Source organism: Anastrepha obliqua, chromosome 2 (assembly GCF_027943255.1).
Source record: "Anastrepha obliqua isolate idAnaObli1 chromosome 2, idAnaObli1_1.0, whole genome shotgun sequence".
In the NCBI taxonomy this organism is placed as follows: Eukaryota; Metazoa; Arthropoda; class Insecta; order Diptera; family Tephritidae; genus Anastrepha; species Anastrepha obliqua.
Genome location: NC_072893.1, coordinates 99,162,587 through 99,188,735, shown reverse-complemented (window position 1 = coordinate 99,188,735; position 26,149 = coordinate 99,162,587). Strand labels below are relative to the sequence as shown.

General features: G+C 37.3%; 1 protein-coding gene across 1 annotated transcript in view; it reads right to left on the bottom strand.

The window, feature by feature from the left end:
• Positions 1 to 315: 315 nt before the first annotated feature.
• LOC129237068 (nuclear pore complex protein Nup205) overlaps positions 316 to 26,149 on the bottom strand; it is a 56,226-nt gene continuing 30,392 nt past the window's right edge. The window contains exons 9-17 of the mRNA XM_054871467.1: positions 25,265 to 26,120; positions 24,458 to 25,201; positions 24,190 to 24,397; positions 22,899 to 23,118; positions 15,265 to 15,988; positions 13,719 to 14,008; positions 7,438 to 7,598; positions 1,762 to 1,932; positions 316 to 550 (exon numbers count right to left, since the gene is read on the bottom strand). Of these exons, the coding sequence (XP_054727442.1) occupies positions 366 to 550; positions 1,762 to 1,932; positions 7,438 to 7,598; positions 13,719 to 14,008; positions 15,265 to 15,988; positions 22,899 to 23,118; positions 24,190 to 24,397; positions 24,458 to 25,201; positions 25,265 to 26,120 (3,559 nt within the window). The 3' untranslated portion in view covers positions 316 to 365. The remainder of the gene's footprint in view (positions 551 to 1,761; positions 1,933 to 7,437; positions 7,599 to 13,718; positions 14,009 to 15,264; positions 15,989 to 22,898; positions 23,119 to 24,189; positions 24,398 to 24,457; positions 25,202 to 25,264; positions 26,121 to 26,149) is intronic.

Sequence of the window (26,149 nt, the reverse complement as noted above, 5' to 3'; positions counted from 1 at the left end):
TTGTAATTTTTTCTGATTCTGATTTCATGCATTCTTGTTCTCTTTTTATCATTTCTGCACCAGTGTGACCTCACACAAAAATTTATTCCCTCCGATGGGCGCAATCTTGTATTCTATCATTCCTGAATTTTGGCGACCTCTGTATTAAACTTACCTCTCTTAAGACTTTTTGTTTTCTTTTCACTCGCATTTCTCTCCCTCTCTGTCAACTCACCTATGACGTAGCAGCCAATGTTAATCGCACAATTTTGCATCGGATGGCAAAACCTTGTATTCTATCATTCTTGAGTGCGCACACAATGAATACAAATTAGATTTAGTTTTCAAAGTCTTTTATTTAATAATATTCACTTTATCATTGTAATTTAAACACCCGGCAGAAGCTGGATTAACGACTTTATCCGACGAACTAAAGAACAGTTGAAATAGTTCTCCGAGTCTGATTCAGAAGCCGATGAAAGAGAGCTGGAAAATGTTTCGTTAAACACCGATATTAGATTTTGTTTCAATAAACCGATGTCTTCCATGGATAAAGCGTGCGGAAGGTATTCTAGAAAATATAAACCAATTAAATCAATTGGTATATTGTATATATATTTGTATAAATCATATTATTCACAACCTCTTCCTGCTAAACCCCAGGCGATATTACAATTTACGGTTCATTTCCAAACTGATATCCTTAAAAAATGCATTGTTTTTCGATAGTTAACTAATTTTAATAATTATTCGTAGTTGTATATTTGTCGTGCATTCTGATCCACTGTCTACAAAACCTAACTGGGAGTACTGATTTACCGTTTACCGATTTCAGAAGATAGGGAGGTGTAATGTAATGGTTCTTCGAGAAAATGAATCTCCTTATTGAAATGTGTTAGTTATATTTCTTGGGCGATAATTCTAAATTAGTACATTGCGATAGCTTTGAGGGGGAAAGCATGAAAGAGAGGCTAAGTGATTTGAGTAAACAGTTATTTCAATTCAAATATATTAGGGTTATCACACCGATTTTTGCATAATGAAAAAATGTTTGCACATGAACGAAAATATCGAAATAATCGCTGTCGAAATCCCCGCAATCCGCACCAAACTTGCAGAAAAGGCTGAAACAATAGCTCAACTATCTCATATATTATTCACAGGAAATACGGTTGAGTGTGATATTATTGATTTAAGTACTCAACCGAAAATTTAACAAGGTTTCACAAGAAGAAGCTGAGTTTGCTTAGTTGGGTTAATTCGTTCCATGACTTCATGACAGGCTTAAAACCATATAATTCCCATTTCCGAATGTAATCCGAACCCAAATACAAAACAGGAGTCTGGAACTTGCATCGAAAACCAACTTGCAACGAACAAAACGGTGAAATATAAATTTTTGTAAGAAAGTGGACCAAAATTGTCCATTTCTGCGAAAATCTGGTGACACCCCAGAGTACCCCGCCCAAAAACAACCGCTAAAATACAAATGTATAAGTTATGTAAAGCAAATCTTTGAATAAACGTTGCATAGAAGCATGGCTTGGTTCATATTCAAATTTCGATCGGTCTTGTGACACTACAATTACTACTTAATATAATGATCATATTGCACCACAAACTTGAGTTTCAATATTTCAATTTTGGGATTATATCTAGATTAGCTCGCTAAAGCATAAATTGTTTTATAAATAAAACGCGAAAAATTGTATATATCAATTGTAATTGTAAATATTCCTGAAAAAAAGCAAGAGATTTATAACAATTTTCATAAAATATTACCTTCGAAAGCAGGCGTAAAACACTTGCCAGCTGTACCCGACGAAGATCTCACGTAAAAATCTAAGTGCAGCCATAATAAATACAAGGTCTGTTCTATGATGAATATGTATAGCGAAAACTCTTTTTGTCTATTGTCGTGTTGCTGAACCCATTCGATGCACGAAGGACGACCTTAAAATAGAAATAACAAAGCGTGAGAGGTGAAATTTGTTTTCAAGTTCATATTTGAAATTGTGTTATTATTATTATAAATATTATTATTATTGCTATAAAAGGATAATGCAATTCTGCCCAGTTTCTTAAGTTAGACTAAATATATTGTACATAAAGAAATGGCACGAAAAATATTGTTCGTGCTAAAATCAATATAATATAAAATATGTATTTGATAGCTTATACCACTTTTTTACATTCTTCTTTATTAAGCGTACTATGATAAACAAAAAACTCATATAAATTCCCTTTGTAATAAACAAAATGGCGCAATTTAGATTTGACTTCTCTCAATAGCCGATGGACATTAGTTTTTGTTCGATATCTACCGCTCTATGCCAATTCATTTTAACCTGCTGCTCATCTTTAATTTCTTTCCTCCTCATCAGACTCAAATTCAGGTTACCGGCTCACTGCAGTGTGGTCCAAGCAGAGGTAGCCGCAATCAAAGAAGTAGCTGATTGGCTACTCACTTGCGTAATAACTATTAAGAAAGTCAAGCGTCAATTAGGGCCCTGGACTCAATTACGGTGCATTCGAAACTGGTCAAGGAATGCTTGGTTTCACTTTCTATCGCATCCGAGTTCTTCGACATAAGGCTCATCTGGGTAGCTGGTCATAGTGATAATGCGGGAAAGCGGGCGAGCTTGCCAGACAATGTACCTGTGAGGTAGTTTCCCCGCGAAAGGGACGATCTCTTTTACAACATGCTCCTAGAACAATCGACTTCGAATCAACTCAGCTAGCGCTGGGTAAGCACGCAAACTTGTAACGTCGCGATACCCTTCTGGACCCATGTGGATCGGAGCCGTTCCAGGTATCTTCTGAGGATGACAAAATATCACCTCTCAAAGTTTGTGAGTATTCTCACTATATGCGAGGCATGCAATCCGCAAGACTTGAAATTACCCCGAGTCCTTTTTGCATCAGCTGTATGGAGGATGAGATGGAATCATCTCAGCACCTTTTCCGCGGGACTGAGGTTTAAACACCTAGGTTCTTTCTTACACCCGCTGATATAAAAAACCTGATGAACTTCATTAGCAGCAAAAAGCGGCTAACACAACCGCAAACCAGTCACCGTTAGTAATTCACAAATACTCAACCTTTTTTCCTGCAGTTCTCTCTCTCCTTTCCTATCGGTTTCCTTAACCATTATCAAAAATTAAATACCCACCAACAATATGTATTTACTTAGAAATACCAGTTATTTAATGAGAGAGAAAAACTTAAGGGGTTAGGTAGGTTTGAAAATTTCAAAAAATCGATTTTTTTTTGTCTTATTAAATAGTATAATATGTTTAAAATATTCTCCTAAAATTTCAAATTGATCCGAGTAAAATTCTACGAGATAGACCCTTCAGAAGTTCCGCCCATCAGGCCATGTCAGTGCAGCGTTTCGTTTTTAAACGAAGTTATGAAGCAATTTTGTTCAAATTTTGCACACATCTTTGGAATAACATAATCAAGTTATTGAACGAAGGATTTTTTTTTTTTTTTTATTACAACTAATTTTTTCGAGCCAACACATGACGAAAATTTGTCCAAAAAATGTGTTTTTTTTGTTCAAAGTCTGTCAAAAATTCAAATTAAATTTTTTTTTTCCTTCGTCCAGTAACGAGATTTATCCATATACTAACGAAATATTTTTGGTTTTTTGATTTTAGATGAACCAATAATGAGTTATGCTGTCCACGGTAAGAGCATTTTTTTGTGAGACGTTAAGGGAGATGAGGTACCAACGGCTGAGTTTTCGGTATTTTTAAATAAAAATTTCACCAAATACTGTTTAAATATGTATCTTTGATATGCTGAATTGTTTAAATAAAATATATGATTGTATATATTGAAAAAAAAAATAGTAAAAATACCCTTTTTTTGAAGCTCTGTAACCCACCTAACCCCTTAACACAGTAAAAAGCTAAACTCATACCTTGTATTATATTTTTATAATGATTTAATATACAGTAAGAATCTGACCGCCGAGACTGTTTGAACTCGGGACGAAAATAGCATGTTTTATTTAATATTTTTCACAACCACTTTCCAACCGACAAGGCTTAAATGAAACTTTTTTACAACATAAGTTACCGTACTTTTCGGACTATTTAAAGTTTTTGCTATGGCATTGTACGACAAATGACCATTTTCTTGCGTTTTGCGCACAATTTTCTCCGCAAGCTCACACTTAACCGAACACATTTTGAAAAATACGTAGCAGTTACGAAAATTGAATACACCCATTAATACCTGCAACAAGCACTATGATTATGCGTAGTAATTTTTTATTTACAGTTAGTTTTCTGCAATTGATGAGTAAACATAATCGGCTGGTTTTTTTCATGTACATTCTTTACTAACAACAATATTTATTACACTTCCAAATAAATATTTAGTTTTGGTAAACATTTTATGAATTATTTTATGTTCGTTTTTGTTACATTAGTAAGCAGTTCTCTTATAAGGGATCACCGGAAATCGTATAGAAGCAAACATTTTGAACGGAAAGTTTAAAGAAATCAGTCTTGTACCACGTATCCCATTGATACCATCATAGATAGTGTCAATTTGTAGACTGGACTTTGAAAATAACAGTTTCTCCCAAGGCAAATTGTACGTTGAATATGTGTGGGTAAACTATCTAGCCCTTCATATTACCAAAAAATGGGCTAAGAAATAATATTGTTCACCAAATTGCAGTGGATTAAATTTAAATTCATTACTATAGTGCGCGGTGTTACAATTTCTTAGCGAGTGGACGTGTTAGAAAAAGGCTTCGATTAGAATCAAGAAAAATCCGGCGTACAAGAGCGCAAGTCTCGCAAGGTACGCACCAAGCGTGTCGTTCTCGCGTGTGCTATCGCCTCGAAAATTCACATAAACCTAAAGTTAGATAGCAACAGCAAAGATATGCTGTATATCAATGAATTGTTTGTAAAATGAAAAAATTTTATAAACTCATTTTTAGACTTACGCTTTATTATCTAAAATATCTTTTATTATTATTATTAAAATATTTATTATTAGTCGCCCAGGCAAGGACGGTTGTAGTAAGTGCCTTACCGCGGTATGCCTGCTTTGCCGCGGCGGAGCATTCCCTTCCGTGCATACTCGTGGGACCATAATTTAGATTAATGGAAAACAAAACAAAAATCATAACAAAAAACATAACGCAAACAACAAAAACTGAGAGAGTGCTGGACACCCAATAACTCAACAAACACAATCCTCTTCTCCGGTGGCCTCTGGTAGGGATGCCAAAAAGAAAAAATCCTTTGGGTTGCTGCTTAAAGCGCGCTACTTGAGACCCAAATTCATTCTGACTTGGTCCTATCGGGACCGTTTTCCTCAGTCATGGCTGAGATTTTGTAAAGGTCACTTTACTTTACTCAGTCGCTGGGCTGCCACTTGCGGCTTCCAAGTCAGCTCTGACAAAACTGAGCTGGTGCTATTTACCAGAAAATATAAACCTCCACCCTTTCGACTTCCCAAATTAAACAACCACGTCCTCCTGCTTTTATCGGAGGTTAGGTATCTTGGAGTGATACTTGACTCCAAAATCCATTGGAAGCTACACATTGAAAATCGGGTAAAGAAGGCAAGTATAGCCTTCTACTCCTGCAAATCTATGTTCGGTAAAAATTGGGACTCAAGCCACAGGTCGTGCTGTGGATGTACAACATAGTCGTTTTGCCAATTTTAACGTATGTATGCCTGGTTTGGTGGGAAGCTTTCGGAAGGGCTATAATATCACTAAACTGGGGAGGGTGCAAAGGACTGCATGCATTGGCATCACCGGAGTATGTAAAACTAGCCCCAGTGCTGCCCTAAATGTCGTTTTGACATATTATCAGGGATAAAAATATCGATATAATGTTAATATCCGAAATACATCTTACTAATAAATGGTATCTAAAAATTTCTAAATATGATGTTTACAATAGAAATCATCCAGCGGGACTCCGAGAGGTGGCACTGTTATCATAATCAAAAACCATATTGCACATTCAATTCATGGAAACACCAAAAATAATAGTTTGCAAACAACCGCTATAACAATTACAGACAGCAAGGGCGATTATTACGAATCGCGTGTGTCTAATGTCCACCAAACCAATTCATTAAAATATATGAATATGAAACTTACTTCAAAACCGTAGGACAAAGATTCGTAGCAGGCGACGGCTATAACGCGAAGCATATGCAATGGGGCTCACGTTTTATAACCCCTAGAGGGTGATAACTCTTAGCGTTTATAGTCTACCATGCAGTGCAGTATCGCCTCATCGATGAAGGCATCGACCGTAGGGACAGCTCCTTAGAATGTCAATGGATAGCTGTGCGGTCAGGCGATGCCGAGCTCGAAATATATAATATTTACATACCCCCTGTCACCCCTGCTGCCCGGCAGGATATCAGTCTGATATTGGAGCGCTCATAAGGAGTGAAAACCGATTGGTAGCAGGTGACTTTAATGCGCATCACGATCTTTGGCATTCAAGCCTGCCAATGATCGTGGGGACAGCTATTGGCAAAGCAGATAGACGACTCGACATTCAGCACTGTAAACCACGACGCCCCCACCAGCGTAGAGGGCAATTGCTGCAGCTCGCCTGACATCACAATTGCTAGCGCAGGTCTGATAAATAGCATAACCTGGCGACCTATGCTATCGCTTGCATCAGACAACCTGCCAATTATCATCTCGACCAGATTCGCGGAATTTGCCGAAGACTGGAACTAGAAAAATTCTGGATAACATTACTAATTCAAGGTGTTGGCTTCCCTTAAATACGAAACTTCTTATGAGTTAATTTTCCTTAATTACTGCCACAAAAAACTGAACGTCTTATTTATCGTTTTACAGCGTTTTTAGCCTGACTCATATATAATATAATAGCTAAGGAGAAAATTATATTATACTTATTATACGGCGGCCGCCGTAGCCGAATGGATTGGTGCGTGACTACCATTCGAAATTCACAGAGAGAACGTAGGTTCCAATCTCGGTGAAACACCAAAATTAAAAGAAAAAAAAAGAAAAGCATTTTTGTAATAGCGGTCGCCCCTCGACAGGCAATGGCAAACCTCCGAGTGTATTTCTGCCATGAAAAAGCTCCTCATAAAAAAATCTGCCGTTCGGAGTCGGCTTAAAACTGTAGGTCCCTCCATTTGTGGAACAACATCAAGACGCACACCACAAATAGGAGGAGGAGCTCGGCCAAACACCCAAAAAGGGTGTACGCGCCAATTATATATATATATATTTTTTTTTTTTGAAATTCTGGTCATTGATCATTCTGGTCACCCATATATAATATAATAGCTAAGGAGAAAATTATACTTATTATACTTTTTTTGAAATTCTGGTCATTGAATGAGCACACTTAGTCAATATTTTATAGTGTTTATGAAGTAAACTGCCCGAAGTGGAAATGAGCGCAAATCCAATAATGCACTTACCAGAATTATTAATACTTGCGTCCGCTATGTATGATTTCTGTGAGACTTTATTGCCAGTAACTCGTTTTTGCATATCGAGATATTCTACCGAACCTTGTAAATGATTTAGGACGGTTGAGAAATCAAGTGATTCGTTCACATTTTTTTCCAGTTTCTCCATTCTAAAACGAAAAAGAAATATATTGTTATGAAATTAGCGAACAATCCTAAGGAAAACAAATTAAGGAATTATTTTGTGAAAAAGGACAAAATGCTTCTGTACTGCGGAATAAAGAAGTACTGTATAGACCTGTATTAATAAAAAAGTTAAATATTCACAAATATTCGGCCGCTTTAGCCGAATGGATTGGTGCCACTGTCTCCCGCACTGCAGCGGAAGATATGGCGGAACAGATTTCCCAACACATGAAAGATGCGTATGAGCCAAGATGCACATTCGACAAAAAAAGAAAACCCGTCTATTGGTGGGCAAAGCCAGCCCGGGAGCCAGAGGTCATTTTGACCTCATCATTTCATGCCGACTGATTTTAATACTGCAGGCAGACGCCATCCAATGGATGACGAAACCAACCGTCAGCTGGTCCAGTAGCGGTGGGTACGTGCGTGGGATGCTGCGAAACGTATCGAAAAAAACTAACAACTAATTTAATACCGGCTGAAATTTTTTTGTGTATTGTTGACATTTAGTAGAATAAAAAAAAAATAGTCAGCTGCGCCGGAAAGGGGGGAAAGTATGTCATCTGAACAGGAAAGCTTGGAAAATAAATTAAAAAGTAAAAATACTTTATGCCGATTGAATTTTTTTTTTACATAATTTTGGACAAATATGAAAATATAATAATGATGGTCAGCTGCGTTTATAGCGGTGGGAAGACCGTCAACCGGAGCATTGAAAATTTCGCTCGCCGCCGAGATGTATGAACGCAATGATACATTCTTGTTTCAGGTGACGCTGTAAGTGTCCACATCACAAAAAAAGAAAAAAAAAAAAAAAACAGAACCCGAAGCGAATGACAACCAGCTCGGCTGCCCCTGAAAGCTATAAGAAAGTCTGGGCATATGGACCCACAGGGAGCAAACCAGGCGCCCCGGAGAAAACGGATGAAGACTGGCAGACAGTTACTAAGAAGGCAAAAGAAGCAAGTTGCGCACACAACCCGCAAAGTCAGAAGCTGTTGTGGTGAAACTCGCAGAAGCCCATAGTTATGCAGATGTGCTGAAGGACTTGCGCGCGAAGATTGCGAATGATGAGTCAGTCAAAGTAAGGTCCGTCAGGAAAACGAAAGCTGGGGCCATACTTTTGGAGTTTTGCAGGAGAGAGAAAGTCACGCCAGAGTTCGTGCTGAAAGCACTGTGCAGGATACGGCTTCCATCGTGGAGTTAAAGCTGAGCGTCACGATTGAGATACGAGATCTCGACTCCTTGACTCCTAGAAGCAGCAGTCCGGAGACTGCTAACCAATCAAGAGGAACAGATACAGACGATTATAACGGCGCCGTGCATCAGATGCGGGAAATCAGTTCACAAAATAAAAGACTGTAAAGCAGCCCCCCAATTGTATTCACTGCGAAGACGCGAAACGCGTCCGCACTGCAGACGCTCTGCTCGAACAAATAGTTATTGAGAGGGAGATAGATTAGGTCATCATCAGCGAGCAGTACGTAACGGAACAGCGGTTACTACACATACGTTCAAAATAAACGCTTCACAATGCTAAGCTGCTACCTCACCCCCAATAAATTTATAGTTCAGTAAGTTATTGGCTGAACAAGCCGTCTTTAATTTTTTTTTATTTTGTTTCCTGCACCTTGACCGGTTTCCGCTTTCTGTTTGTGGCACTACAGCTAATTTTTCTTTTAAGGTGTTTGGCCACAGTCGAACGTGTATGTTAGACCTCATTTAATTTTCGACTTAACACTTAACACTCGCGGATTTTTACCGGTCCCTGTTCAAGCGCCAATTAATATTTTATTTTATTGGTTGTCTTTTCAAAAATAATCGTGGACTCGAAGTCCACTTCTTTATTTTAATTTTGACAATTTAATACTAAATTTACAATCATTCTTACTTCTACTTAACAAGTCACGTTGTACTTGTATGTGCTGGAAAAAGAATGAATTTGGCCAACGCAGCGTTAACTGTTATTGTTGCGCGTGTGGTGTCGTTGACCTATGGGATACAATCGCAATATGATATTTGATACCTTATTTTGCAGTATTTCCACTGTTGAAACATTAGGTGTATTAAGTCAACATTAGATGTGTTAACTTATATATATATACATATATAATATATTAACAAATACGGTTTAAATAAGTAACGAAGTAACGTAAGTTACGAGTACGCTCAAGCAACAACTACGGGGTTGTCTATATAGTGGCTTTTTTATCATATTATTTATTCCAAATAAGCACATCCCCGGTCCCGTATTGGGGAAAAAGCCTCTACCAGGAAGTTTAGATTTGATGTGAGAGAGAGACTTTGTCGCCAAGTATTTTCGTTCACTCTTGTGGACGAGGGTCTTACAATAATCCGCATCAAAGCGAGATTATTCAACACCTCGCTCATATGCAAACACGCCCCGACAGAAGATGCGGTTTCTCTTAAGAGCGACTGGAACGTTCATGTAAGCGCTGCCAGCTCCACGAAACAAAAATTGTGCTTGGCGGCTTCAATACCAGGGTGGGCAAAGACGAAATGTTTGGTCCCACAGTCGCGAAATTGAGCCTGCACAGCGAAACATCTGGTTATGGACAAGGGCTGATCAACTTCGAAACATGGTAATCTGCAGCACCAGATTTCAGCATAAAAAATACACCAAGCTACGTTGTTGTCTCCTGATCGAAACACCCGAAACCAGATCGGTCATGTTCCGATAGATGGAACAACAAAAAACGTACATTCAACTATGCAAACAATGTTCTGTATCGGAAAACTCCAATCGCAGCTATAGGAAAGTTTTTCAAAAAAAAAAAAAACACGTAAAATTCAGAAAAATGCATGAAATTTTTATTTAAATCGGTAGTACAGTCCGTCGGTGACTGTTTGCAGCATAATGCGGTTATGCAACACGACCTTGCTCAATGTCAGCAGCACCATCAGAATTGGGAAGGACCTCTCCGAGTAATTTGATACCAAACGAAGTTTCAGACAGGGGTAACTCTCTGTTGAGTGACTTCTTTAACCTGATGTTGGAAAAGATCGTGCGAGCCGCAAAACTGAATCGCTCAGGCACAAATATTTATAAGAGCGTACCATATTTGAGGTATGCCGATAATATTGATATCGTCGGTCTTGACAACCACGCTGTTAGTTCTGCCTTTTCCAGACTGGATAAAGATGTAACGCGAATGGGTCTGGTGGCTAACGAGGAAAACACGAAGTCATCGAACAAACAGTCGGCGCACTCGCGTATCGTCATCCACGTCACTGTTGACAGTTATAATTTCGAGGTTGTAAAAGACTTCCGTTTATTTAGGAACCAGCATTAACCCTTAGGAGCATGGTGGGAAGCCAGGTTCCCACCTTCTTTTTTCTCAACTTTTCTCTACAGATTTGATATTTATGAAAATGGGACCGAGAAAATTTATTTATATGATAATCCATATATCAAAGAATGTAACTGAAACTAAGAAAATTGTTTTGCGTGAATTTATAAACAATTACAGATAAACAAATTGAAAAAATCGTCTATTTTCAGGAAAAAATTCATTTTTCAACAAAGTACATAATGTATAAAGATGGGACATGATACTATAAGGTTTTTGGGGTTGCTGATTACGAATCTGAGGTCAGATTTGAGAAATTCAATATGGCGGATACAAAATGGCGGACATATTTTTTGAAAAATTGTTGGATACTCACCAAGTTTGATATTAGGGAGTTTTTGGGGTCGCTGATTACGAATTTTGGGTCAGATTTGAAAAATTCAAAATGGCGGATACAAAATGGCGGACATATTTTTTGAAAACTTGTTGGATACCAAAAACTCCCTAATATCAAACTTGGTGAGTATCCAACAAGTTTTCAAAAAATATGTCCGCCATTTTGTATCCGCCATATTGAATTTCTCAAATCTGACTCAAGGTTCGTAATCAGCGACCCCAAAAACCCCCTAATGTCAAATTTGGTAAGTTTCCAAAAAATTTTTCAAAAAATAGGTCCGCCATTTTGTATCCGCCATATTGAATTTCTCAAATCTGACCTCAGATTCGTAATCAGCGACCCCTGAAACCCTTAAAATTGCATGCAATCATAAAAGCGGTTGGTAAGTAAAATGTGTGCTTCAAAGGGTTAACACCGATAACAATGTCAGCCTGGAAATCCAACGTAGAATCTCTCTTGCCAACAAGTGCTACTTTGGACTAAGTACGCAACTGAGCAGTAAAGTCCTCTCTCGACGAACAAAACTAACACTCTACAAGGCTCTCATCGTGCCTGTCCTATTGTATGGCGCAGAAGCTTGGGCGATAACAACATCCGATGAAGCGACGCTTGGAGTGTTTGAGGGAGAGATTCTGCGGAAGATTTTTGGACCTTTGCACGTTGGCAACGGCGAATATCGCAGGCGATGGAACGATGAGCTGTACGAGCTTTATGATGGCATAGACATAGCGCAGCGAATAAAGAACCAGCGGCTACGTTGGCTGGGTCATGTCGTCCGAATGGATACCAACGCTCCGGCTGGTGGTAACAGAAGAAGAAAAAAGCCTCCTCTGCGTTGGAACGCCAAAATCGCGTAAGCGGGTATCGCGCCAATTAAGGAGAAGAAGAAGGACAGTTACTTCAGCAGCATTCCCCCTATATATATGGGGAATGTTTATGCTGCTACAATAACAACACTTCGTGATTACCTCAGTATTTATGGTTGTCCGACGCAAATAATTTTCGTTAGGGGTACGGCTTTCACGTCAGAAGGGTTTCAGAACTTCATCGAAAGATATGACATTTAGCATGTTAAAGTTGCAGTGCACACGCTCCGTGCCAATGGTAAGGCCGAGCGCACTAATAAGACAATTTCGAAAGTGCTCAAATGCCGAACGACGAACGATAAAGATTGGGACGAAGGCCGACCACATCTTCAAGAAGGCAACAACAAGATAAGGTTTTTTTATGATTTTTTTTAAATATAGGGTACAAGAAGTAACAGTGAATTGTTTAATTCAAGCGATGCAAGAAGCCCCGAACACGATGCAGTTCAACACAAAACTTTCGAATGAAATTCCCGGGAGCTAAATGGAAGCAACGGTTCAATGCAAAATATCAAACACCAAGCCAGTAAAACGAAGGAGATCTGGTTGTGGTAGATTATGTAACTCCACCTACTGGTACATCACATAAGGAACAGCTGGTAGATAAGCAACAGCGTGACACGGCGAGAGAACAACTGGCGTATGAATGTAATTCGAGTAGCAGAGTACGAATGGTGTGAACGCATATCAATTAACTCATGTCTTTTAATTTTTATACTCTTTATTAAACCTATTCTTTTAAATTATTCAATCTAGATTGGAAGCCAAAAAATGTCAACTAGGCCAGAACGATGACGAGTTTTGGGCTCATTTTGTTTTAATATATTAAGTATCTGCCTTAGAGAGTTAGGTTAGGTTAGGTGGTTGTCGCATTTCACAAGGATCTAGAAGGATCCCCCTTGGGAAATTAGTTTGGGCTCAAGTTACCTCTCTAATTGCCCACTTCGTCTTTTAAATAAACGATGTGAAGATTCCAAGTCTGATAAACGTATACAGAAGTGAGAGTTATAAAGCGATATCGCGTTCTGTCAAGAGCGGAACAGTAGTAGAGGAATGGTCTTCACCTAATCCTCGTTCCTGCAGCTGCGACAATAAAATTTTCAAACTTTGTATAACAATTCGAAAAATATTCATCAAAATTTCCAAAATTTTAATCTGAATTTAAAACAAATTTGGTACGGAGTTTTAGAGCTCATTAAACTTTATTATACGTTAAGTACAAGTTTAAAGTGACTCGAAATGATCGTTAATTTTCGACAGTGTTGCACAATTTCTCCATATTAAAAAAAATCTAAGCAATTGAACAGTAAAGCCTTATTGCGCCAAAATATATATAATTGGCTCATAAATACATCCATTGCTATATACATTATAAGACTGAGTGCCTTCTCTAATAAGTGAATTTCAGTATTTAACTAAAATAAAATTACCCGAACATTAGACGTATAAAAAATTAATGCAGAGAAATTTAAAAATGTTTTGCTCTTGGGACTTTTATGTCCAAAATTGAATATTTAAGAATTTACTTACCTTTTGAATGATGTGCTTCTTTTTGGAGTGAATAGAATATCGCTTAAATTCATTGCATTTGTAAGTTTAAAACGAAAGAAAATTGTGACGTTCGCGGTAATATCAACGAAATGTTTAATATACAAGCTATTAGGTTCAGAAATTTCATAAATTTGAGCATCAGGTTTTGTATTTCTTTTCAAAATATCATTATTTAACACAAAATAACAAAATATATGAAGCATATATCTGTTAATTTTATGAATGTAGATATTGTTTTGATTTGATAAATCATCAGGCATGCATATTTCCTAAAAAAAACAAAAAAACGTTAATAATGTAAATATTAAATATAAATTCAGCTCAGACCGAACTTTATATACCCGCGCACATTTTAGTAAAATTAAATTTGGGTTGGCTGTAAATTTTTGGAATCAAATAAGCTCATAGTCACATCAGACGGATGGACTGAAATTTAGTCTTAACATACCATATATGTAAAAGGAGACCGTGGTTTTCCCACTTTGAGGTAGGCTTGGTTATTGGAAGATTTCGCCCATTTTCAATACCAACCTACCATGAATAAATATGGTAATAATATGATTATCAAGTTGCATTGAGATATGTTTTAACTTTTGCTCGAGTTATCGTCTGCACGAGCGGACGAACAGACACAGCGGCTAAGTCGAATCAATCTAAACATTTTGGTATATATATATTATCTCCATTTCTTTATACTGTTACATTTAACTATCATGTGAACAAAATTATAATACCATTGTGCGCGCATGTATAACACGGTTTAAGGGGTTATATACCTTGTGTTTTTCAAAAAAATCAAAATAAATTTTATTTCTTTATCGTAAAGTACAATCCCTTGAGAACATTTTCCAAAAATTTCATAGAGATCTGAGCAATAGATCGAAAGTTACAGCGTTTTAAATTGTGCGTCGTCACAACGTAACGTAACTAAACTTGAAACTTTAAACGCGATTATCTCAAAAACGTGTTTTTCCAAAAATGCTTTTGCGGTGGACGCGATTGCAAAAAAAGTATTCAACCGATTTTTATAATTTTTTTTTAAATTGTTCGTAATTGATGTCGCCTCTTAGTGAACGATCAACTTTTTATGTATACATTTTTATTTTGCAGATATGAATTTTTTAATGCCAATTTTAGGACTGTGGAAGTGGAGTTTTTTAAAAACATGTTCCTGTTTTCACAAAAATCAAAATATTTAATATATTCATCGTTCACTAAGAAGATATAACCCTATACTAATGAAATCTTTTCGATTTTTTGATTTCAGTTGACTTGGTGGACTTGAATCGCGTCCACCGCAAGCCTCTTCCAAAAAAAGGGTCTTGGGGGAAAACGCCATAACTCCGCCATTTTTAAATATTTTTACACAAACAAAGCCTTTTTTTTTCTTTAAACATTGTAATATCCAATAATAAAAACTTTTATACAATAAAATTATTGCTACATATCTTTAAAAAAAACCCAACTTTCGCTAATTTCACCGGACCACAAGGTATATAACCCCTTAAGTAAATATTTATAATACCTTTCTCATAATACGACTAATTAAACTGGTAACAGCGGAGAGTTCATGCAAAATACCCAAATCTCTCTGAGATATTCCGGTTCGTAATATAAACTCGATGATTTCAAAATGAGAAAACAAAAAATTTGCTGTTTGTGAAATTGCTGATTGATTATTCATTCCAAGAGTTGTTATAAGAGCGTTACATAGTTGTAGAGCGGGGAAAAATATTTGGCGAAACCGGTTATCCACTGCGGGAAGAAATGCATGTGCTTCTTTTTGGCTGCGAAGGAGTCCCTGGAAATCCGGATGCATATTAAACACTTTCATTTTCGACAGAACACTTAATAGTTTAGCCGAAAGTAACATTTCCGCACCCATGGAACAATTAGCAAATCGGAGCAACAGTGCCATATGCGATTCGTATACATATATTGCTTTAATATTTTTAACAGAATCGCTTACTACAAGGCATAAATCTTGATCTGATTGTTCTAGGTTTTCGATCACATTTGCCAAATAACCGCGATTAGCAAACAATTGCATAACGCTAGGAATAGTGTTAAACTCCAGTGCTGAAACAAAGCACGACATCGCGAGCATTTTACATATGTCGTGACCGATAACGCAATCCTGGCACATTATATCAATTAATTTGTCTCCAAAGGTAGAAAATAGTTCGGTCGGAACTTGTACGCCTGTTGAATTCATAGATGCCAGTTCTTTATCCAAGCGAGATACAAATCTGAAAATAATAAAATATGTTTTTGTAAATTTTCTAAGCTCATATTAGTTACAAGAGTAATCATTTAATTAGATCTGGATGGGATTGATTACATGGATACTGGCTCTGTAGCAGACTAAGTACCGAATTTAACACAGCGTACAAATCCTTTTATCTTTTTTTGAAATGCATAGCAAAAAAAATTATGTTTTTGGTTGACGTTTTTGATTTATTAAAGCACCTCGTTCTCAATATTTTTATTAGTTTTATTCTCATTGTTGCTTTTGTTGTAGCAGTTCTTTAAGCCCTGTCAGTTTAAGCCCCTGTCGGTTTAGTCACCGGTTGTCATCGTCTATCTCATCTAACGGTAGGCCCAAGAAAAATGCTGTTTCCTCGTGTAGGGTCCAAAGGGAATGGAGATGTTAAGTTAGTGAATTTAAGGGGGCACGTGAATAGATGGTTAGTATCGTTCGGGGTACCTTCACATGCCGGACATATCGCACCCTAAATACAAAAGGGCCACAACTCAAAATGTTCCTTCTGCTCAAATATGAACGAGACGTTATCAATAAAACGGTCCGCGGATGACATATGGCAAAAATAATTTTTTTGTTTTTTGGTAGGACTGTTATAAGCTTACACGGCAAATTTCAGCGTGATATGTCACATAGTTTGTTTTCTGTGCTACTGTAAACAAGTCAAGCTCGAGTGTGGAAAATTTTGAGTTGTGACCCTTTTGTATTTAGGGTGCGATATGTTGAGTATTTTGTGATCGATTCTGGATAAATAGGAGTTAAACTTGGAGATGAAAATCTTCGTTTGCGATGGGTGGCACATCGATGACGGCATTCGGAGGTCGAGAGTTTATGAAAGTGGTAAGTAAGAAACTCCTGATGATGTCCTTTAATACCTGTTTATAAACTGTTTGGTCCAACTGTGTAGTTATGTTCGGGCTAAGATCTCGTCACTGTAGCTGAACAGATGTCTCCTTGGAGGTACCTCAGCCTCCAGCAAGTGAGTACAGGGGTAGCAACCCAACAGAAACTGTTTGCTCAGCATCTTACTATGCTCCTTAACTGGGAGCACAGCAGCCTCGCTGTGGACAAATATTTTGGGTCATTATCTTGTTAAAATTTCCAAGTTGTACCACCAAGGCCCAGTTTTTCGACACTCGGACTTAAATTTTCTTTAAGAACGTCGCGATACACATGCTTATCCATTGTCCCATCTATAAACACGAGCTTTCCGACACCAGATGCCACAAAACACCCCCAAACCATCACATTTCCTCCACCGTGTTTAACTGTTTCGAGCTGGTTGTTTTCTTAAAGCTCTTTATTTGGCTTTTTCTAAATCTTTTGTGCTTCATCTGGCCAAAATAAATTGAATTTTAATTCATTACTAAATATGGTGGTGTTCCAAAAAGTGTCGGGCTTATTGAAATGATGCTTAGCCTGTTTTTCTTATTTACCTTTGCCTGTTTTTCTTATTTACCTTTGAAATGAAGGGCTTGCGTCGAGAAACGCGGCCATGACACCCAGCCCATATAGGGTATTCCGAACAGTTTGGGGGTTGAAATTGATTTCAAATGAATTTTGCAGGGTCTCGCACAATTTGATAACCGAAGCTTTTGTATTTTGTGCCACTGTGGACACAATTCGCTCCTGTCGTTCGATTTATTTTTTTGGGCGGTCAGATCTGCTCTCCGGCGCTTTTTTGCCAGTATTGCAATAATGCATAACGGTGTTTCGAACGCTGGACCATGATTTACCGACAAGTTTGCCAATTTCGCGATAGTTTTTTTTTCTTTTTTTTTTAAATACAGTTTTATCATTAATTGACGTAGTTCTGCAGAAATTTCAGCACCATGGAATATATGCCCGTTGCAGTTTCTAAATCGTACGTAAAAGTAAAAAGCAAGTACGGCGGCCTTCGTAGCCGAATGGGTTGGTGCGTGACTACCATTCGGAATTCACAGAGGTAACGTAGGTTCGAATCTCGGTGAAACACCAAAAATAAAAAAAAAATTAAAACATTTTTCTAATAGCGGTCGCCTCTCGGCAGGCAATGGCAAACCTCCGAGTGTATTTCTGCCATGAAAAAGCTCCTCATAAAAAATATCTGCCGTTCGGAGTCGGCTTAAAACTGTAGGTCCCTCCATTTGTGGAACAACATCAAAACGCACACCACAAATGGAGGAGGAGCTCGGCCAAATATCCAAAAAGGGTGTACGCGCCAATTATATATATATACCTATAATTGTGCTTGCTTGTTTCAACTTTACGAGCTATTTGGTCTGGTAAGTTCATGTAGTATCAGATCAGTCCATAAGTTCGTACGTTTTTTAAAGGTAGTTTTAAAATAAATAAAAAAAAGATGTTTAAAGTATTTATTACTCATTATTTACAATGTCTTCCCAACGTTTAGGCAAATTTTTAATTCCCTGCTCAAAAATTTTTTTTACGCTTCGCTATCCCTTTTTATAGCTTCTTTTGAGGAGTAGTTCTTGTTACTCATATGGGATTGAAGTACACGGAAAAGGTGATAATCACAAGGTGCAATATCCGGAGAGTATGGTGGATGCGGCATTAGCTCCCATCCGAACTCGTTCAGCTTGCCTAATGCTTGCCTTGCGGTATGAGGTTTTGCGTTGTCGTGGCGAAACAAAACTTTGCGTATATTTACTAAAGACTGTCGATTTTTTTAAATGCCTCATTCAGGTTTGATAGCTGATGAGAATAATAATCAGCAGTTATCATCTGGTTTGGTTCCAGAAGTTCATAATAAACAATACTGGTCATATCCCACCAAATAGACAGGAGAATTTTCTTGGGGTGAAGACCATCTCTAGGGGTCGGTTCTGGTGTTTCACCTTTATCTAACTATTGGCGTTTGCGAACAGGATTATTGTAAAGGACCCATTTATCATCACCAGTAACGATACGGTTCAAAAAACTTTCATTTTCAAGCCGTTGCAACAGCTGAGAAGGTTGCTGAAGGTTGGGGACGGAAAGTCTATGCGGAACCTGTGAACTGTTCCATGCGATGATTTTACCTCTGAGCTATCATATCGACTGTCAAATTTGGCTCAGCTTCCACGAGTTCAAGCAAGGCGTCGGAGTGAAAGACTTCAGGACGACCAGCACGCGGAGCATCCTCCACGTCGCAGTTACCACTTCGGAATTTTGAAAACCACTTTTTCGCAGTCCTTACACTCACGGTTCCCTCTCCGTGAACTGTGTTTATTTCTGCAGAAGCAGTTATTGCATTTTTACCACTTTTATAAAAAAAAATACAAAATATGCCTCGGAATACACTCTATATGATTGACATTTGATGCTGTGCGAATAGGCTATAGGCAAATCCCATCAAGACTGGTACTGTCCTCTTAACCAGAAGGAGGAAGCGTGATGGACAAAATATGCCTCGGAATACACTCTATATGATTGACATTTGATGCTGTGCGAATAGGCTATAGGCAAATCCCATCAAGACTGGTACTGTCCTCTTAACCAGAAGGAGGAAGCGTGATGGACTCGTTCTGCCTAAGCTAAAGGAGTCACAATCCAGCTATCCAAGGAAATTAAATATCTTGGAGTAATCCTCGATAGTAATCTCCTCTGAAAATCACACGTTGAAACAAAGACATCCAAAGCATCCACAGCTTTCTGGCAGTGCAAGGGTGCTTTTGGAAAAACGTGGGGACTTTCTCATAGCAAGGTCCTATGGATGAGAGAAGGCATGTACTTCGATCAAACGGCCTTTGCCATGCCCGTTGACTACATGCCATCAAGAGTCGTGATTGAGCAGAGATACAGTGTGGAGCTGCCAGAGGCTCAACTGTGGTCGATCTCAGAAAATGAGCCCGGCAAACACTGTTTTCACATTCTCACGAATGGCTCCAATACTGAGCACAGCTCTGGCTCTGGGGTCTACGTGGAATCTAGCGGGACAAAACTGTATTTTGATCTTAGAATGCATGCATCTGTGTTTCAAGCGGAGGTGTATGCTGTTCAAGAAGCGATGAACTTTGTTGTGGAAAACAGATGGAGAGGCAGATTTATGTCCGATCGACTGTCGCAGTTCCTCGTGTCACTAAGCAAAGGGGACTGCAGGAGGCTGGTTGGACTGATGACGGGCCACTTTCTATGGGCAAAGCACATGGAAAAGGTGGGCATTTCAGATGAGACGGCGGACCTAATATATTTCTATGCGTCTGCCCCGCCTTCACTCAAATCAGGTTTGAGGTCTTTGGCACTGATTAGTTAAGAAGTGACCACCTTGGCTCCTTGGCACCACAAGATCTACTCAGATTTCTTCGGCGGTCGAGTAGATTTAAAGAAAATTAAAAAGGGAATCCGAGTGCAGTACAATGGATTTAACTGTGTCTGAGTACTGCACTTGGTAGTCTGTCCCGACAAAAAAAAAAGAGTAGTCTGCCGATTTCGCCAGCAACAGCGTATGAAGTACTAACATAACAATAGTAAATCTAACAAAGCATCATGTTAATTCTAAACTGTGTAAACAGTAAAATTGATGTAAATCTTTTGCCGTGTTGTTGTTAGACCATATTGGATATGTCTGTAAATTACCTCATATTGATTGGAAAGTGGGATTCCGAGAATAGCAGTTTGTAACAATAATAATTTGGAAGGAAAGACTTTATAAGTGGGTGGTAAAAGGAGAGGTTTGAACTTGCGTAAGTATGGTCATTCTATGATTTATTGCTTATTATAATTTTCTAAAGCTGTTCTCATTCTTTCACATTAATATTCCTACTGGAAATATTTCTGGCCACCGACTATGGCTGCGGGCCTAACGTCCGGCTGACATGTTATACAAAACTATCATAATTCGTTCAATAAGCTAGCATAAAATTTATTACTTTTCAAATCATTTTTCGTTATTTCGTAAAAGAAAGTTCTAGATTTTAAGAAAAGACTTGCTTAAAGTGAGTTTAGGTACATGTTTAAATTATTTGTTTTGATCGGTCATTCTATTTACGTACATATATTGACTTTGTAGGTTTAGACAGAACTAGAAATTTTAGCGTAACTCGAGTCCTTAGTTTGAGGTTTTCAATATTTTAAAATTTTCAAAATAAAATTTACATCTTCGGTTGGCTGCGAAAATAATTCCGTATCATTTTATAGTGTTTATTGTGAAGCCGAGAAGCAGTCGTGCTGATTATGTACGTCATAGTAGGTAGGTAGGTAGATAGAAGGCAGTCGGTCTCTAAACCGACTCATTTAGATCGTACCTGATCCATAGTGATACCACAGTAGTAGTTTACCTGCTACTCCTCGTTAAACCATTTTGTATGTTTGTGTAAACACATTGATCTGCTTGACACTGATATTCCTAAGGTCAACAGTATAGTTTTAGAACGATGAGCCAAAGTATCTAAACCTAGTGTCGTGCCACGCGGGACAATAACAGAGAAAATGTCTAACGGATTCTTCCTCCTTCTCATTCTTGCAGGTACGTTCAATTTTTGAGCATGACGACCTCTGAGACAGTAACCTGTGATCAGAGCAACTAACATAGAGATTTTTTCCTGACCGATTAAGTAGTGCCTAGCGTCCCATTTTGGCCAACTTTTTTCTGTAGCTCTACATGTCAAAAATCAGTAGGTCATGGAAATCAGTCAAATGTGTTATGAGCTACCCCACATGCAAACCAAATTAATGACAAGATATCGACATATTATGATTTTAGTCGTATTGGCGAGTAGCGAGTCGCGTTCGAGAGTGACTGAAAATGAACAAGTGGAGAGATTTATTAGTAGTAATGAGTTCGTGCAAATCAGACAAAACAGCAGCGAATAGGACACAATTAATGTGAACGACTTCGCCGATGGACATGGGGAGCGAGCGACATTCCAGAACAATTGAATAAATAACGGTATTTTGCCATATTGTAATGCGATGGAATACAGCGGTTAATCTCCTGCTGTGGTGCGGATAAAACAGAGAAACTTCCGTACGTTTCTTTAATAGAAGCTGCGATATGACTTCCCTATGTATTTAGAGAGTATAATTGAAGGCACATAATGGATAGTTATAATATCTATGTTATGTTATCTTCCTCTATGAATCCTTTTAAACTAGCTTCCTAATATATATATATATATAATTGCCGCGTACACCCTTTTTGGGTGTTTGGCCGAGCTCCTCCTTCTATTTGTGGTGTGCGTCTTTTTATGAGGAACTTTTTCATGACAGAAATACACTCGGAGGTTTGTCATTGCCTACCGCTTTTAGAAAAATGTTTTTCTTAATTTTGGTGTTTCACCGAGATTCGAACCTATGTTCTCTCTGTGAATTGCGAATGGTAGTCACGCACCAACCCATTCGGCTACGGCGGCCGCTTCCTAATACAGAAATAAAATAATACCTAGCATATCTAACTTAATTCTTTCAAATAAATTCGGCGACTGCCCGATATCTTTAAAAGAACATCTCTCAATATTCCGAACAGAAATATTAGCGCGTATTTGATCGTAAATAAAAAAAAGTGCAAGAATATTATTCTACTAATTAATTAATAGTTCGATTCTTGCAAAAAAAAAAAATTATATTGGATATGGGAATAAGTTTCCGCCCTCGTAAAAGAGGTGTCGCTGTCGATACTATTTTTGTGTTTTCTCTAGTAATATACTGGTGATTTGAAGGTTACATATATTATACTATATGTGAGATCTCGATCGCAGTAGTTGACAACCATTTGAAGCGTAAAGATCCTTTTTTATGTGATGTTTAAAAATGCCACGAAAAAAAAAGCAAATGATGTGCTAATTAGCTGACCATTGCATTAAGTACCTCACCAAACAATTTCAACAAAGATACGTAGAACTAAAATATACTTCCTGTATTTTCATGTAGTTAAAGTATAAGTTAATAAATAAATATATAATTTAACAAATACATACGACTCATCATTGCGATACGACTCCAAGAGGTGCCCATTTAACATTCGTAAGCAGGTCAATACTGCAGCATACAAATTGATTCGCAACTTTTGCGACTTCACATTGCTGATAACAATCCACTCCAAAAGACGTTTTAATATTGATTTTAAATTTAAGATATTTGAGTGAGAGCTTATTATTTTCATATTATCAAAATATGATGTTTTATTTTTATCCATTCCTGAAAATGTAAGACAAACCAAATTACAATTCAGCGTGTATGTGCATTCCATAAATATATGTAAATATCAGTTTCAAAACTATTGCAATTTTCATCTTATTAAAATGTTCTAGTATGTAGCCTGTTAAGTCTGAGGCTATTCAAGTTCTTCGTCTGTCGTGGGCTCAGGTTCTGGCAAGATATTAAATTGTTGACTCTCGATAAATGTCATTTGGGAGCTTCTAATCGTCCATCGGCTGCCAGAACCCTCCCCAAGATCTTGGAAATCTAGATTTAGAAGATGAGCTACTGTGAAACCAACCGAGGTAGCTAGATGAATGAAATCGTGTTCCATAAATAATGGAAATGTTTGATCTTTCAAATAAACCAACAATACACCTAAAATATAGATTTTTTTCTTTTAAAAAGAAACCACACGCAGGGTGGTCCATGCATGTACGATTGTGGTAGTATTAGATGGGAAAGAGATCAAGCTATGAAAAGTTACCTCGAAAATGTGTGCGTTATTTAGGGTAGGCGGACGTCTAACTGCAACTTGATCTCCTTCGTATAGATTGTAGAAAGAGTAAACGTGGAGTTTGTAGGAAAGAGTGAAGAAGCGAGAAAGTTCAGAGATGACTTGCTTTCGTCAGTATATGACAACTCATAAACAGCGATGGGCGGAGGACACCACCCTGGGGATTTATTGCATAATTTTTTTATGCTTGAAGTTTTCGCCTCCAAATTTTATTGATGAATATCTATCACACAGATAATTCACAAAGTATACATTTCCCTATATAGGGCAAATACATTTTTGTTTTTCTTATACATTTTTTTGGCTGAATATTCCCACATTAAACTGCCGGCCTTTGCAATTATACAAGTTGATTTATTTTTCTTGCATTCTGATTAATGGCTATCAAATCATTTTTTCATTTTATAGTATTAAAAACAAATGAAATATCAGTATACTGAAACAAAATATCGTATATTGAAAAAACGTATACTTTCGCCTAAGCATTTTGATCATTTGATTTCAAATTACAGTTAAATTTATTTTTGTGAATGTAAATTTATTATTTAAGTTACCTGGACTTTCCGTTTTCTGCGAAAAACATTGTCTTAGGCAGACAATAAGTATAAAAATTGCTTCTGATGCTAAAATGGATATATCTAAAGAAGGTTGAATGGATATTGCTTTGTTGAGAAGTTTTTGTAATATTTCGAATAATAGTTCTTGTTTTACAGAACATGGCAAAGTATTTTCTGAGGCGTAAATAAATAAGATTTCAGTAACCTAAAATATTAATACTTATTATTGTTCTGAATTTCAAATAAAAAATATTCATAATCTTACCTGTGCCCAGGCGTCCATTACTTTTATTGTTCCCATAGTTCTATTCCTTGTTTCATTTATTTTAAGGGCATACATCAATATGGATTCAATTTCTTGCAATATTAGTTTCCGCTGTCCACCAGCCACAGTGCCCTGCACATTACATAACTCATCATGAAGTATTTTGTGTAGTTTTTGTATATTAATTAACGAGTGACCTTCCTCAGTGCTTGATTCACACTCTTCAAATATCTGCTTCGATAGAGATATATCAAAAAAATCCCATTTAGGATTATTTACATCTCTTGTCTCAAACACCAGCCAGTCCATAATGTTACTAAGCAAAAAGTTGGGCACTTTTTCCGACTTTGATTTAATGAAATGTTCACTTAAAACCGGAGATGAATGGGAAAAAAATAATGTCGAATTGATTGAAATGTGATCTTCAGTTTTATTAGTAGCAGTGCCCACTAAAATTTCACAAATCTGCTGAACTCTACTTATTTGACAGTAAGAACTTGCCAGTTTTAACTCTGTTGCGGTGCATTCCAACAAGTAACTTATCTGATATAAAATGCTTGAATAGCTGATATTTTTAAATGGCAGTTCCTTTAAGTGCCTGCATATAAAATCATTTGAAGAACGTAAATAGCGCAACACTCCCTCTGACGTGCGGGTATTTGAGCACAATAAATATAGGAGAAAATATGAGTTTTTCATAATATGTTCCAAATCGGCATCATATGTGTTTGAAGTTTTCATCATCTATTTAAAACAAAAGTTGATTTTAATATACGTATTTGTTCTCATTTTCTTTACATTTCATACCTCTAAATGATTGTCTAATAAAGCTATTACTGCTTTCAGGCAGTGATTGGTTGACTCGGTAATACCAAGTTTTCGTTTTTCAACCGCATCGTTCGCATATTCAAATCCAAGAAGGTAAAACCCGATATTTGGATATGGCTGTGATATGCAATTTCGAAGCAGTTCGATTATTGAAGTTTTGATTTTGAGATTGATCTTATACGAAGAATGGATATCGTTCGATTTGCCATACAAATTATGCGTTTCTGAGTTTGTATCCATATCCATGCAATCAACAAAACCTTGACGAATCTCCTCATTTATATGTCCGTTTGAAATAAATACATCCAATACTTGGTTTGAGATATTCGGCATTCTTGACACCATATTAAGTATATTTATAGCAGTAAGTGAGTGATTAGGTAGCCAACTGCAATAGGTTACAAATTTCGTTATGTTCAAAAGATGATCTGGTCTTTGGCTGCGCGGATTGACATCTAAAAGGATTTTGTTTAGACCAAAAAGTATATTTGGGCTGTTTGCTATAACATGAGAGTTTAAAAACTCCTTTTGTTTGATTAATCCTTCTTCGATTATCTTAAGGCAAAGAAGAGCACATTCTTCAAGCATTTCTCTTTCATTAAATTGTTCGTATTCATCAAGTCTCTGTCGTGTGTCATCAATTATTAGAAGCAGAAGACTCAAGAAATGAGATTTTTTTTGCAGATGCAGCATTATATAATATCCCAATGGAGGGCTTCGATCATTCTGCTCTACAAAATCATTGGATTTTGGTTCATATGCTTGAACTAAATAATTTATTATTTTTAAGCATTTTAAACCGATTTCCCATTTTTCCGTAAGGTTTTTGTATTGCCTGTTTGAAATAAGTTATTGTATAAATAT